Source organism: Cyclopterus lumpus, chromosome 18, assembly GCF_009769545.1.
Source record: "Cyclopterus lumpus isolate fCycLum1 chromosome 18, fCycLum1.pri, whole genome shotgun sequence".
Lineage (NCBI taxonomy): Eukaryota > Metazoa > Chordata > Actinopteri > Perciformes > Cyclopteridae > Cyclopterus > Cyclopterus lumpus.
In genome coordinates this window covers 7051111-7064728 of record NC_046983.1, presented here as the reverse complement: position 1 = coordinate 7064728, position 13618 = coordinate 7051111, and the positions used below count along the sequence as shown (strand labels likewise).

Below are 13618 nucleotides of genomic sequence, written 5' to 3'. Positions count from 1 at the left end.
ATCCAGGATCTGGAGCAGACCATCTGGATGGGGCTTGGCCTGCAAGAGGGGGACAGCATCGAACCACTCAAGGTGCTTGTCCTGCTGCTGTTCTCAGTGGAGGTTAAACATATCGCTGACAATTAGCTAAGACAATACACACAGCTGCGACCCACTTTGAGGATGAGGATATGAAATAAGTAAATGCACAGTACAGAATTATAGACTAGATATCAATGTTTGTCAATTATTGCACCAAAAATAATTTCCCTTTAGCTCTTGATATAAATCGCATCTGTAGACAGTGAAACTTGTATCCGTTTTCCAAGAAAGATCCATTGACTGGTTTATATAGAAGACCGTTAACCCAACCAATAGTATTGAGCTGGGGCTTGAAAGACCCTCAAGTTTAGTTATGAAACCCAACGGTTAGCCTCACGTGACTGAATGGAAATTACGTAAAAGATGTTCCTGCAGACTGACTCCAGCTGTTTTTGTGATGTGAACCCAAAGGATCATGCCATGGTACCCCATAATGCTTTAAGTGCTGATATTAGTTGTAGGTATAGAAAAAAAGGATGCGCTAGGTATGTCATATCAAAAGCCCTCAAACACTCTTAAAGATATGCTTGCCCATGATGAACACAGGACCCCACAAGTAATAAACGGTGAGAAAAATTGTGGGTCGCGATTTGTTTTGGTCTTTTCAGCCATACTCTAGTTCTCAAATGCTTATATGTAAATGGCTGATTGTCACAATACAACACCTTTTTCCATCCTCAAATCTCAACTTTGTACTGTTGATGCAATGTTGTGGTTTTTGCAAAATTAATGTCAAGTATTCTTTGAAAAGGCAATTAGATGAAACATTCAGCCAGTTGAGCAATTAAACCATAGCTCCAGAATTTAATTTCTTTAAAGATTATGCACTATAAACAGCCTCATGTCATGAATAATATTATTGTATCTTTTCAGGGTACCAAATCACCAATCCTTTATTTAAAGCAATTTTTTATTAGAATTTTCTTCCCCAATTCCAACGCACAAACAAAATCACATCTCCTGCAGCACGAGATGACCGACTCCTATGAAGGAGTCAAAGTTCTGGCCGGAAACTGCAAAGAAAGACAACATTTTAGAAACGAGGCGCATAAACTTAAACCACAACTGTAAAGTCATATTTTGATCAGAGATAACCAATCAGTCATGAATTTTCAGACTGGGGCGGTAATAAGAAACTCATCACTTCTAGATGAAAATATTAAAGCTCAAGTTTTAAATTCTAACCATAAGCCCCCAAGCAGTTGGCAGTAGTAGATCCAGCTGGACTCTGATGAGATCATAAACAAGACAAGCGGCACCAATCCTGCAACAAGTGACTCAGGTTAGTTAATCCAGGTCCAATAATGTGAGCGACAACATTCTTATTTCTTGTTGAATCAGAGGTAACCAATCAGTCATGAATTATCAGACTGGGGCGGTAATAAATAACTCATCACATATTCTAAACATTGAGCACATCTCATTGGCAGACAGTCACATGATTAAGCATCAGCACCTATCACCAAGTAACACGTGAAGGCCTCACTCACCTGGACAAAGACCGTGGTTGATGATGGCAGCATCTTCCAAAGCCAGGCACCTGCAACAGACTACAGTCAGATCTGAGCACCAAAAGACAAAACTATCCTCAGTTGACCTTCACTGAGGTCAGTTATTCGATTTCTCAACATTTAGTTCAGACGAACGAGATTCCAAATATATCTCATCATTTTCAGAAGGTCTGGGAATGAAGGCCATTGGCCTCTGAAGGTGCATTTATATCTTACCTTCAACAAGACCACCATCATCATGTCAAAGCAGCCAATGAATCATCTGTTGGCAAAGGATTAAATTAATTTACTGCACAAAAGCTACATAGACTTTAATGAGTGATCTGGATGAGAGAAAGCAGTTTCTCAGAAGTTCGTGTCGTTTCACATTGGTTCAAAGTGAGCTAAGTTAATCATCATTGAAACTGCATTATGACGACATGTACATGTTAATGTTAGAGGGGGGGCAACGCTTACCATGACTCAGTGAATTTCATCCAAGGCTCTGCAAAAGAAATAAGAACTTTAGTAGAGTCCAACAATAACTATCTATATAATAATCATGTTGAGGTTCAAATGTTTGATCAGTGCTTTGGTGACAAACTGCCATGTGACATTAGTCGTCCAGTAGTTTGATGGGTTTTACCCCATTTCATCCTTTCAAACACTCAGAAACACCCTTCCCTTATGATTGATGTTACTCAGAACATTTATGCTCTGCACAAAAGGCATTTAATCATTTTGACTTACATGACGGCTTCCAGGTGACGTCCTTCCTCAGACGATGGTAAAACACCAACCTACCAAAGAACAATCATGTGTAAGTCACATGCTTAGGGAAGAACACCTTTATAAATTCAACATGGAGTAATCAGATTAAAGGCTGACATCACTGTAATCAGACATATGCTTGTTATAATAATCATGTTTATACCCCAACATTAGGCAAATCAACAACACTCATGTTTTACTCACCATTGTTCACTCTACAGATTCTCTGAAGAGTTTAGGGAGTCTACAGTGCAGAACAACCAAAGTTCTTCATTCTTCCTCCTCATCTTTGATCAGCCATGAACACCTGAAGGACAAGAGGCCAGACGTAGACTTAACAAAAGGTCATGGGTTCCCGGAGGTCTCAAGCTCATCTGTGAACCAAAGAGCACATTGCTTCAGCATGGCGACCCGTTAGCTAGCGGGCTAACTTCCTCTGGCCGGCTAACACTTGACCGCTCCACGAACAGAGCTCAGGGAGGCACGAGCCCGGAGGAAAGAGATATATAAATATCAAGTGTCTCACATCAGAATCATTAAGTGCAGTCACAGTCATTCAGTACAGGTCTGTAATCATCATCATTGAGAGACACTGAAGGCTCAACTCACTGTAGAGCGGCCATTTCTAGAAGAGTTTGAAAAAGCTTCTTTAGCTTGTGTTACACACTAAATATGACATGCATCATCTCATGAACATGTGGTTCATGTTAAAGAAACGCATGAGATTAAAATAATGAGTTTTAATGGCGGATGGTTAAGGATTGTTTGAAGCTCTGGTCGGTGCTGCAGTGAAGCGGCGAGCTTCAACAAAACTGTAGCTCGTAATTAAGTTGACAAGCAGCTCACTTAGTGACGTAAAGTATTGTCAAAGTAGAAATGTGCTCTATGATAATGTACAAGTTTCAAGATGAATGAGCTCCAAACTAGAGGTAGTCAGGAAGAGTATGGGTGATGACAAAGCCAAGTTCATCATGTCTAGTCCCAGAAACATTACTCTAGGTTCTCATTTACCTGCAGCGGTTGGAGCATCTCTGCAGTTCCCAAAGGTTATGAGTAAATTGGCGGCACCACTCCTGCAACAAGTGACTCAGGTTAGTCAATCCAGGTCCAATAATGTGAGCGACAACATTTTTATTTTTAGTTGGATCAGAGGTAACCAATCAGTCATGAATTATCAGACTGGGGCGGTAATAAATAACTCATCACTTCTAGAGGGAGTACCAGGTAAAAGAATCAGACATGAAATGATCACTACTAATGTGAAAAGTGTATTTGAACTTACAAGTCAAAGTCTTCATACTCAGTTCCAGGTAGACGTTGACTAAGAAAAAAGGAATTTGTTATTAAAGTTCACCTTCCTGTTAGTGCACAGAACAAGTTAGAAGGTGATCAGCTTTTTTTTCTCAGTTATAAACCCAGGTAACAAACAAAACCCTTCAGGGAGCCGGAGATCACTTTACACCTAAAAGAAACTTCAGGGTTCTCGGTGTCTTATCGGGCCAACAGGGACCATGTCTGCTACCTGGGAATGCATAGTCACTGACGTCAAGGGGTTAGTCATCATCTCACACTCTAGTAGTCTTTGTGGTGAGAGTCAAACATACCGTGGACATCTTGCATTCAGAGTGATTGATGCTCGTCAGGCAGCTCCGTCCTAATGGCTGAAGACAAGGAAACGTTTAGGCCACTTTACAGATTTAAGCATCTAAAGATTAATTTAGATTCTTAATTAAAGCGCTCAGGCCAGACATGTTTACATGAGTCACATGTTTAAGTTAAGCTTCCATTCAGACTGTTGGTAACCCCAACGTGTTTCCCCTTATTGCCAAGGTAACACCAGTGGGTTCACCTTTTCAGGTTCTGGCATTGAACCAAGGCGTAAGACGTGTGCGGATGTCATCACGAAGGAAACTTAAAAGTGACAGTTTTAAAGCAGACTGGTGTCGAGGAACAGCGCCGATCACCAAGTAACACGTGAAGGCCTCACTCACCTGGACAAAGACCGTGGTTGATGATGGCAGCATCTTCCAAAGCCAGGCACCTGCAACAGACTACAGTCAGATCTGAGCACCAAAAGACAAAACTATCCTCAGTTGACCTTCACTGAGGTCAGTTATTCGATTTCTCAACATTTAGTTCAGACGAACGAGATTCCAAATATATCTCATCATTTTCAGAAGGTCTGGGAATGAAGGCCATTGGCCTCTGAAGGTGCATTTATATCTTACCTTCAACGAGACCACCATAATCATCATCATGTCAAAGCAGCCAATGAATTATCTGTTAGCAAAGGATTAAATTAATTTACTGCACAAAAACTACATAGACTTTAATGAGTGATCTGGATGAGAGAAAGCAGTTTCTCAGAAGTTCGTGTCGTTTCACATTGGTTCAAAGTGAGCTAAGTTAATCATCATTGAAACTGCATTATGACGACATGTACATGTTAATGTTAGAGGGGGGGCAACGCTTACCATGACTCAGTGAATTTCATCCAAGGCTCTGCAAAAGAAATAAGAACTTTAGTAGAGTCCAACAATAACTATCTATATAATAATCATGTTGAGGTTCAAATGTTTGATCAGTGCTTTGGTGACAAACTGCCATGTGACATTAGTCGTCCAGTAGTTTGATGGGTTTTACCCCATTTCATCCTTTCAAACACTCAGAAACACCCTTCCCTTATGATTGATGTTACTCAGAACATTTATGCTCTGCACAAAAGGCATTTAATCATTTTGACTTACATGATGGCTTCCAGGTGACGTCCTTCCTCAGACGATGGTAAAACACCAACCTACCAAAAAAACATCATGGTGTAAGTCACATGCTTAGGGAAGAACACCTTTATAAATTCAACATGGAGTAATCAGATTAACGGCTGACATCACTGTAATCAGACATATGCTTGTTATAATAATCATGTTTATACCCAACACTAGGCAAATCAACAACGCTCATGTTTTACTCACCATTCAGGGAGAGTCCAGGGAGTCGACAGTGAAGAACAACCAGTCCTTCATTCTTCCTCATCATCATCATCTTTCATCAGCCATGAACACCTGAAGGACAAGGTCAGACGTAGACAAAAAGGGTCATGAGTGCCATGTACTAAAACAGGTGTTGTACAGTGTTGATGAGCTCATATATGCTTCTCAGAATCTGGTAAAGGTGTTTCTTCAAAAGCTGATTCAGTTACAGAATCATCACTGCAGCACTCAAGCAACTGACAGCGCGTGTCAGTGGATACGGAGCTAAAACATTAGAGACTTTAATTACCTGGTATAGAGTTCCCCATATTCTTCTCACACCTGAAGGGGAGAAAAACGACGTGCATGAGTATTAAGACTACTTAACACGTGCACTATACGAATAGTTTCATGCTACTCAGAATGTTAGACGTTTCCACAAAATGTTCAGTAAGAGAGTTCAAATACAACATCACTGTAGCACGAGTCAGTTATATTCATTTAATAAACACCTGAGACTACGTCATGTGACGAAGATAAATTACCTTTGCAGCGAGCGGTTCCTGGAGGTCTCGAGCTCATCTGTGAACCAAAGAGCACATCGCGTCAGCATGGCGACCCGTTAGCTAGCGGGCTAACTTCCTCTGGCCGGCTAACACGTGACCGCTCCACGAGCAGAGCTCAGGGAGGCACGAGCCCGGAGGAAAGAGATATATAAATATCAAGTGTCTCACATCAGAATCATTAAGTGCAGTCACAGTCATTCAGTACAGGTCTGTAATCATCATCATTGAGAGACACTGAAGGCTCAACTCACTGTAGAGCGGCCATTTCTAGAAGAGTTTGAAAAAGCTTCTTTAGCTTGTGTTACACACTAAATATGACATGCATCATCTCATGAACATGTTGTGGTTCATGTTAAAGAAACTCATGAGATTAAAATAATGAGTTTTAATGGCGGATGGTTAAGGATCGGTTGAAGCTCTGGTCGGTGCTGCAGTGAAGCGGCGAGCTTCAACAAAACTGTAGCTCGTAAATGACGGAAAGTATTGTCAAAGTAGAAATATGTTCTATTATAATGTACAAGTTTAAAAAAGAATGAGCGCCAACCTGAAGTGCAGTAAGTCATTCAGTTCAGGTCTGTAATCATCATCATTGGGTTCGTTCGCGATGTGCCAGCAGAATCGATCGGCGCGCAATGCATGCTGGTTAGATTTGTGTCATCTTTTATCCTTATTTGCTCTGACGTCATACACACGTGGTCAACTATAATCTCACGCGAGCCAATGCGCCACAGCAGCTCTCCACCGACTGCGTGGCCCAGTGCATGATGGGATGCGCCTGGCTGTCGCCACACCAGAGAGCTGATTGGCTAATTTGACAACAAACACCACGTGTTGTAGAAAATCCTTATTTTCTGTGTAGTTGTAATACTTAACGCTCGATTGTTTCAGGTTTAATCTAAAGACGTATGCTGTGTGATTATTAATACACCGAGCTTATTTATATAACACATGTCAAAACAAGCAGCAAATAAACGGACTGGACTGATCACACGCAGGCACTTTACAAAAAGGGACAGAGCAGACTATCTGCTGAGGAGACTGAGATCTCTTGAAGTGCAGGGAGCATCAGCCATCTTCTATGGAGTGGTCTGCTGGAGCAGCAGCATCTCGACAGCTGACAGGAAGAGACTGAACAAACTGGTGTCCACTGGATACTGGTGCTGGAGATGGAGGTGGAGACGACATCATCCCTGATGGACAACACCTCCCACCCCATGCAGGACACTCTGCACAGCTCCTTCAGCCACCGGCTGATTCATCCCCATTGTGTGAAGTAAATAGTGTGTGCAAAATAGTTAGATTTATTCTGTCTGTATATAATATTCAGTTACTGTCGACTGTTTTTTACTGTTTATTATTTATGTCTCTTGTGTGCACTTTACCCCTTTTGCTGCTGTAATCCTGTAAATTACCCCACTGCGGGACTAATAAAGGATTATCTTAATTTATCTTATTTTACAGTGTTTCACAGGCAGACATAAAACGAACAAAGGATGCAGCTACAGGCACATTTCCACATAAATATATATTTACAAACACATATGAATAAATCCAAATCAATAGCCTATACAGATCGGAACTAACAGGATGTAACTTTTTCTGTGACTTCCTTTGTATTATTTGAAGGCGGTTGAAAACTGTCCGACTTGACCACAGCTTTTGTCAACGCCCCCGGCTGCTACCCAACAATTATAACTTCATTGTGCACTATGTAATAAGTATTGTTCACCGTAAATGACATTTCTCCTGATTTAAGTACCTGCGACGACCTGTATAAGTGTGTTGATTCTCACCCTCTCACGTTTGTTTAAGTAATCATATTTATTATGTTTTTTTTATGGATATGATTTCAAACAAATTTGATTGATAACGTATTGTAAGAGTAGAGTAACATCTTTTCGGTATGTTTTCTGGACTTGCATGGGTTATGAAAAATAATCACGTTTTGAGAGTCTGCTCACATCCTGATTTTCAACAGACAGTATGTAACTTTTTTTTAGGCTTTATTACAAAACAACATGACAAAAGCAATATTTTTTTTTTTTTTTTAAGTTTCCAACTCACAAAACGAGGTGATGGTGACTTTGTGTGTGGCAAGGTCCATTCCGTAAGACTGCAATCAATTTCCCATCTTTTGGAAATCATGAACTCCCGTCTCAGTAACTGTGAAGGTGAACAGTGACACATCTGGGCAGCTGCATCCCAAACGTTCCACAATGACACAAATCTGATAGGTGTTCTCCAACCCCATCACCCTCTTGACCTCTGCGGCAGTGTAGGCAGGGACAGCCCGGTCACGGTCCCTGGAGCCCATCTGAGGAACTCTCTATTATTATCCTCTGAGAGGGACATCTCTGTTTGAAGCGTGCAATCTGACTGTCGGTGGCTCAGCAGTCCCTTGGGGCCTTTGGACCAGATCATGTCCGATGGTTTGAGTGTCAGAGAGAGGAACATAAATACAGAGAGATTCAAAGTGCACTTTTCTTTTGCGGTGCCATCAGGAGAAGAGAACGAGAGAGCAAACAACAGCAGTTAAGTTAAGGAGAAAGACAATATGGCTTTTCTATGTCTACACATGTAGACATTTCATCTTTGATTTTTTTCAACATTTATATTGAGCGATATCGCACTCAGCTCCGTGTCCACAGTCCAGTTCAGACTGCTCATATTTACATTTTATATTACATCCGACACATTTATTTAGCTGTGGCTCTCATCCCTGAAGGACTCACAACACTGTAACACGTTTTCTCTCTCACATGCTTTGACATCAAATTATCATATATTTCTCATATATCTCTGTAGTCTCTCTTCATGCCACAGCTCCCATTCGAAGGCATTTGACAGTAGCCATTTTGAGGTCCTCCCGGCTTTATTCAGTTTGTTTGGAGGATGCAAAACGCTGCGATCAACATTTCTATCTTTTCATATTGAACTTTCTTCACACTTTGCCAGTGGTGCTGGTGATTTAAACCTGGGGAAGCTGGCCAACTCCTCCTCTAGTCCTTTTATTCCATCCCCTAACCCGTCCCCCAGACCCTCATCCACGTCGTCCCCCTCCCTCAACTTCCTCTCTACCATCTCCCTCTCCCCCGTCCTTCCATCCAGTAAGTCTGCAGCTAAAATTTCAGAGGTGAACTTCAGCCCGCTGCTACTGTTGTTGCAGTTGCCATACAGAGCATTCCCATTTCCATTGCTGGGGTTGCTGTGGATTAGGGTGCCACTGTAGCTGTTACCATGGTGACCACCATTCCCCTGGTTGCTGAGAAGCGATGTAGTCGTGTTTGTGGTCGCCATCCCGTTGCGTTTTTCTGTCAATCTGAATCCATCTGACAGCAGGCTGGCACTGCAGGGAGACTGCGGCGTGGCTGAGGAGCCCAGCAAGTCCTGCCCCTTGTCTGAAGACAGCGAATTATCCGGCAGGTGGTGACCCTGGCGGGCAATGCTGCGCCGGCGTGTGACGAAGTAGAGGAGAAATACACCAAACGCTAAACCCAAGAAGAAGAAAAGGATGTAGATGGCCAGGACGTGACGACCTCCTGCTGTCGCCACGGTTCCTCCAGCAATGGGGCCTTCTAGTGTCAAGTGATAGGCTGCCCTGCGGCAGGGGGTGGGGTCTCGGCTACCTGGTCCCGCCTCCTGGAGCAGAGCAACATGACAGAGAAGAGAGTTGTTTGATTTTGAGTTGAATTATAAGGGAGAAAACTTTTCTAAGATTTCCATCCATGTTTGTTGATAAAACAAATTCCACTACAACACTAGCTGCCACAAAAAACATGAATTATTACTTTATAATTTCAGGAAAAAGTGGGATAGGGTAAATATGGTGAGCTAAACATTTTGCCTGTGTACCTGGCATGTGCATATGTACTTTCCAAGGCTGTCCTCTGTGACAGTCACCTCCAGGTCAGAGTGGTGCTGCCGGGTGTGTCTGTGGGGAGGATGCTCCCAGCTGCAGGACCGGGGAGACAGCTGGACACACGGCAACAGCAGGCGCAGACCCACGGAAACTCGCAGCTCCCTCGTGGACGGGGTGCAACGCCCTGGAGGAGACAACAAGCAGGGAGACGGATGAGAGGGGAATGATAGAGAAAACAGACATAGAGATAATACACAGATAGAGATCATATAGTTATATAACACAGGTTTGAAATCATCACCAATCATAATGCATTGTCTTATAGTATACAAACGAGATGAAACTTACCCTCCGCTATATCACACTTTCTCAAGGCGTTGTCGACAACATCGCCTGGACCAGGCCTGGAAACACACACAAAAAGTGGTTACATTCTTGCACCATATTTTAGTAGCAAAACCACTTTACTTGGTGCCTGATTTTTATAATGTATCTTCAAGTCGATCTACGGATAGTTAGTTAGAAGTATTAGAATATTATTAGATTGGATTATTAATACACAGAGATTGCAAAAATGCTCTTGTTTGTATGTGGTCATGATATTTTTCTCTATTTCTGCTGCTGGATACACTAAAGGATGTTAAGGCTTTAAGGTATAGGGATATGGTATATTTTTTAAGGTTTGATAAAAAAAAATGCACAAAATGATGAATTAACATACTATAAAGTAAATAGGTCAATTTACACACATAACTAAACCCACTACTGGGTTAGAAAATGCTGTCTGCCTTTGGTGCTCATTTTTGGAAGGTTTCCAGCTCTCTGAGATATTCCTGCAGAACTCACTCTGCTGTTGTGGGCCTGCAGGCTTCCTCCTCTGTGCTCCACACACAGCCCAGTCCTCTGGCTCTGGCACACACCGCACAGCTGGGATACAGAGCGCAGCCTTCAGCCTGGACACGAGCCAGAGACAGAGGGCTGCCCACCAGAGCCCGGCCCTGGAAACACAGGGAACCGTTACAGAAGCGCTGAGCCACAAAACAGATATTTCTGGGCGCTGCAGATTAACGTATAAATGTGTATGTGTGTGTGTGCGTGTGTGTGTGTGTGCGTGCGTGTGTGTGTGTGCAAATGCATGTGCAAATACCTGGTGCAGCAATATATTGTTGACAGGCTCTTGTGAGGTGAACAGAGAGAGCTCCTGCAGTAAGGTGGCGTTCTGCCCCACGACTGCCACTTGGTGGAGTTCGCCGCGATCTGCAACACACATGTTTATTTATTTACATTTACAACACTGAATTTAGTTTATTTCACATAAAAATCAAAATGTATTGAAATAACATGAGGACGGTCACACAATGATCTATTAAATCTGCCATGTCCATGAACTTTGACATGTCGGAGTAAAGCAATGCACGATATATGAATTAGTTTCAATACAATATTTATCCGCAATAACTCTAGTTTCCACAGACAGTTTAAGTTTAGTCCTTTCCTCTCCTCATCTCTCCCTCCCTGTCTCCTCACCCGTTCCGAGGTGCAGCACTGCTCCCCTCCGATCCTCTTCGCTGCCCGTCTCCGCCCGAGTTACAGCGAGCTTGGTGTATCGGATTCCCTTCCGGACCAGCAAGGGCGCTGCATTTACACTGTTCTCCATCAGCGGGTGGTCTCTCACAAATGTCAACACCTTGTCGGGAAGTTTGAGGGAGGACTCGAACCCCTCAGCCTTCAAAGCATTATTCAAACACTACAAAACATGCGGGGGAGAATGAAAAAGAACATAGTTCATATTGACATGGTAGAATGTAGTGAATGTAGAATGAATGTTGAATGTGTGAAGTAGACAGTCGTGATGTGGCTGCACAGTTCAGTACCTGGCCAGGCCTTGGTGTGGGGACCGGTTCAGGGTTGATCCAGTTCTCGCAGGTCTTCTTCAGCTCTTTAAAGGGGCCGTCCATCACTTTGCTGATGTCAGACAGACTGAAAACACACACTGCTGACAACTCTTCACGCTCCCTAAGCAGAGGGGAAAAGAAATGTTACCATCAAGCCACGCTATTCAATGTCAAAAGAATAGTTTGGCCTTTTGGTAAATAAGTGTGTTCCCTTTCTGGATGAAAGTGAGACGAGAAGATTTGATACCACTCTCATGCTTGTTCCTCCGCTTACCACTGGGAGGTGAACAGCCCGTAGAAGTGTGTGCTGCTGGGATCGCCCGGTGTGTGCTCCGTGGTGAAAACATCAGTGAGGATGTTGTAGCGCTGGCCGCTCGGTTTGTCCTCACACACCAGCTGGGCCTTGAGGAAGGTTGTCCAGCGTCGCTGCAGAGTCTTCATCCCCCCCACGTCAGACTGGACGGACAAGCCCGACAAGTAAAGTCACATGAGGCGATCGATCAGTCGGTCAATGGATCGACCATTCAGTCAAGACGGTGTGTTACCTTGCAGACTCGTGCCACCCTGGGCACTTTGACTTTGGTGTAGAGGTCGTACTCTTTGGCCACCTCGGTGAAGAAGAAGTAGATTTTGTCATCGTCTCCTGTCGGGTTGCTGTCTGCAGACTGCTCGATGAAGGCGGAGCTCACAAACTCTGGGTCTGAGAAAGAAACACACACACACGCACACACACACAATTTGTTCAACTTTTTTCACTGTGGGAAAGTATGACTTTGATCATTTTAAGTGAAAGTGTCTCTGCGTGTCTGCATACGGGGGTTTAGGGTGTGCATGTGTGTCTCACCACTCAGCCAGTTGATGGATCGCTCAGTTCGGATGCGCTCCTGCTCATCACCCGTTGCCCGGGAGATGTCGAACAGCGTTCCCAGGAAGTTACTGGTGGCTGCTGTGTATAGGGTACCGCCTAGACAAAAGACATGGAAAGAAGTGAGTTAGTACCTTGGATTAGGCCAGTGGTTCTCAAACCTTTTCTGTCACGTCCCACTTCGGAGGAAGAAAAATGTTCATGCCCCACCGCCCCAACAAAATTTGTAACAAAATAGTCCTTGCCAAATTTGTATTGGAATAACAACTTTTTGTGACTCCCAAACAATATAATTGAGAAAATTGAAATCCCTTCCAAGTAAACCAGATTGCTCTATCAGACAAAACCAAATAAAATGTGCAATCACTTTGTTAGAACAATGCAAACATAATAATAATATTTGGCAAAGAAATAGCTTATTGTGGCTGCAAATTAACCGTTTTTTCAGGTGCAACCTGTGAGAGACTAAACAAAACCATTTGGCAATAAAGACTTTTACTGAGTTTAACACTGCATATCTTTTCAAAACAACAATAACGTGCAACCTGTGCAAAACAAAATTAGTGCAGATATCTGTGAGCCATCAAGTTGTATCAGTATTAGTGGCTGCAATGAGCCTGCTTTCCACTACAAATCTTTTTAAAACGGGGTTGCAGACTTGATACGGCCACTCTCAATATTCATGGTTTTTCTGCATTTCCCCCTGTGCCCCACCTGTAATACCACTGCGCCCCACTAGAGGGGTGCGCCCCACAGTTTGAGAACCACTGGATTAGGCTAATATTCTGATCAACCTGGTGGAATAACAAACAAGTCATTCAGTGTTACCGCCCCACCTGCCATAACAGCTGTGTAGTGCTGACTAGGCTCAAAGGGACACTTTCCCTTCCCCGTCTCCATCTTCACCCCTCCATCCATGGCTTTCTCCAGGGTGAAGGAGGAGAGCTCCTGCAGGACGACAGGAAAAGAGATGTTAGAGCCACAATGGCAACACTAAATCGACAAATAAATAAAGCTCACAGCTGCCATGTGTTTTTATTATCTTCTAAATTACTAACAGTGAATCTTGTTTTTCTTGGAATTAGATCTCTACAGGTTTTCTGCTTAAAAATGTCACTATAA

General features: G+C 43.1%; 1 protein-coding gene, 1 long non-coding RNA gene and 9 other non-coding genes across 12 annotated transcripts in view; all 11 read right to left on the bottom strand.

Annotated features, from left to right (window-relative positions):
• Positions 1–972: 972 nt before the first annotated feature.
• LOC117747992 lies at positions 973–6531 on the bottom strand. Of its 2 annotated transcripts, none has more exons than XR_004611514.1 (18): positions 6422–6531; positions 5857–5893; positions 5622–5653; positions 5315–5404; positions 5090–5139; positions 4817–4844; positions 4571–4622; positions 4334–4383; positions 3947–4003; positions 3625–3663; positions 3354–3415; positions 2547–2716; positions 2322–2371; positions 2049–2076; positions 1809–1854; positions 1572–1621; positions 1267–1345; positions 973–1094 (listed from the first exon to the last, which is right to left on the bottom strand). It is a non-coding gene; the product is annotated as an uncharacterized LOC117747992 (long non-coding RNA). The 2 variants fall into 2 exon arrangements; XR_004611513.1 differs by having other exon boundaries at positions 2547–2649.
• Positions 1160–1232, bottom strand: LOC117748237. The gene has a single exon (XR_004611562.1). It is a non-coding gene; the product is annotated as a small nucleolar RNA SNORD31 (small nucleolar RNA).
• On the bottom strand, positions 1415–1485 carry LOC117748236. Its single transcript, XR_004611561.1, has one exon. It is a non-coding gene; the product is annotated as a small nucleolar RNA SNORD31 (small nucleolar RNA).
• On the bottom strand, positions 1685–1755 carry LOC117748232. Its single transcript, XR_004611557.1, has one exon. It is a non-coding gene; the product is annotated as a small nucleolar RNA SNORD30 (small nucleolar RNA).
• On the bottom strand, positions 1933–1996 carry LOC117748224. The gene has a single exon (XR_004611550.1). It is a non-coding gene; the product is annotated as a small nucleolar RNA SNORD29 (small nucleolar RNA).
• Positions 3483–3555, bottom strand: LOC117748234. The gene has a single exon (XR_004611559.1). It is a non-coding gene; the product is annotated as a small nucleolar RNA SNORD31 (small nucleolar RNA).
• On the bottom strand, positions 4125–4250 carry LOC117748245. Its single transcript, XR_004611570.1, has one exon. It is a non-coding gene; the product is annotated as a small nucleolar RNA SNORD22 (small nucleolar RNA).
• LOC117748231 lies at positions 4447–4517 on the bottom strand. The gene has a single exon (XR_004611556.1). It is a non-coding gene; the product is annotated as a small nucleolar RNA SNORD30 (small nucleolar RNA).
• Positions 4701–4764, bottom strand: LOC117748223. The gene has a single exon (XR_004611549.1). It is a non-coding gene; the product is annotated as a small nucleolar RNA SNORD29 (small nucleolar RNA).
• On the bottom strand, positions 5725–5792 carry LOC117748225. The gene has a single exon (XR_004611551.1). It is a non-coding gene; the product is annotated as a small nucleolar RNA SNORD26 (small nucleolar RNA).
• A 1332-nt stretch (positions 6532–7863) lies between the features above and the next one.
• sema4f (sema domain, immunoglobulin domain (Ig), transmembrane domain (TM) and short cytoplasmic domain, (semaphorin) 4F) overlaps positions 7864–13618 on the bottom strand; it is a 43692-nt gene continuing 37937 nt past the window's right edge. Inside the window, exons 5-15 of the mRNA XM_034557642.1 lie at positions 13333–13444; positions 12476–12595; positions 12177–12331; positions 11906–12087; positions 11611–11752; positions 11264–11483; positions 10884–10993; positions 10583–10734; positions 10085–10140; positions 9730–9920; positions 7864–9516 (exon numbers count right to left, since the gene is read on the bottom strand). Of these exons, the coding sequence (XP_034413533.1) occupies positions 8803–9516; positions 9730–9920; positions 10085–10140; positions 10583–10734; positions 10884–10993; positions 11264–11483; positions 11611–11752; positions 11906–12087; positions 12177–12331; positions 12476–12595; positions 13333–13444 (2154 nt within the window). The 3' untranslated portion in view covers positions 7864–8802. The remainder of the gene's footprint in view (positions 9517–9729; positions 9921–10084; positions 10141–10582; positions 10735–10883; positions 10994–11263; positions 11484–11610; positions 11753–11905; positions 12088–12176; positions 12332–12475; positions 12596–13332; positions 13445–13618) is intronic.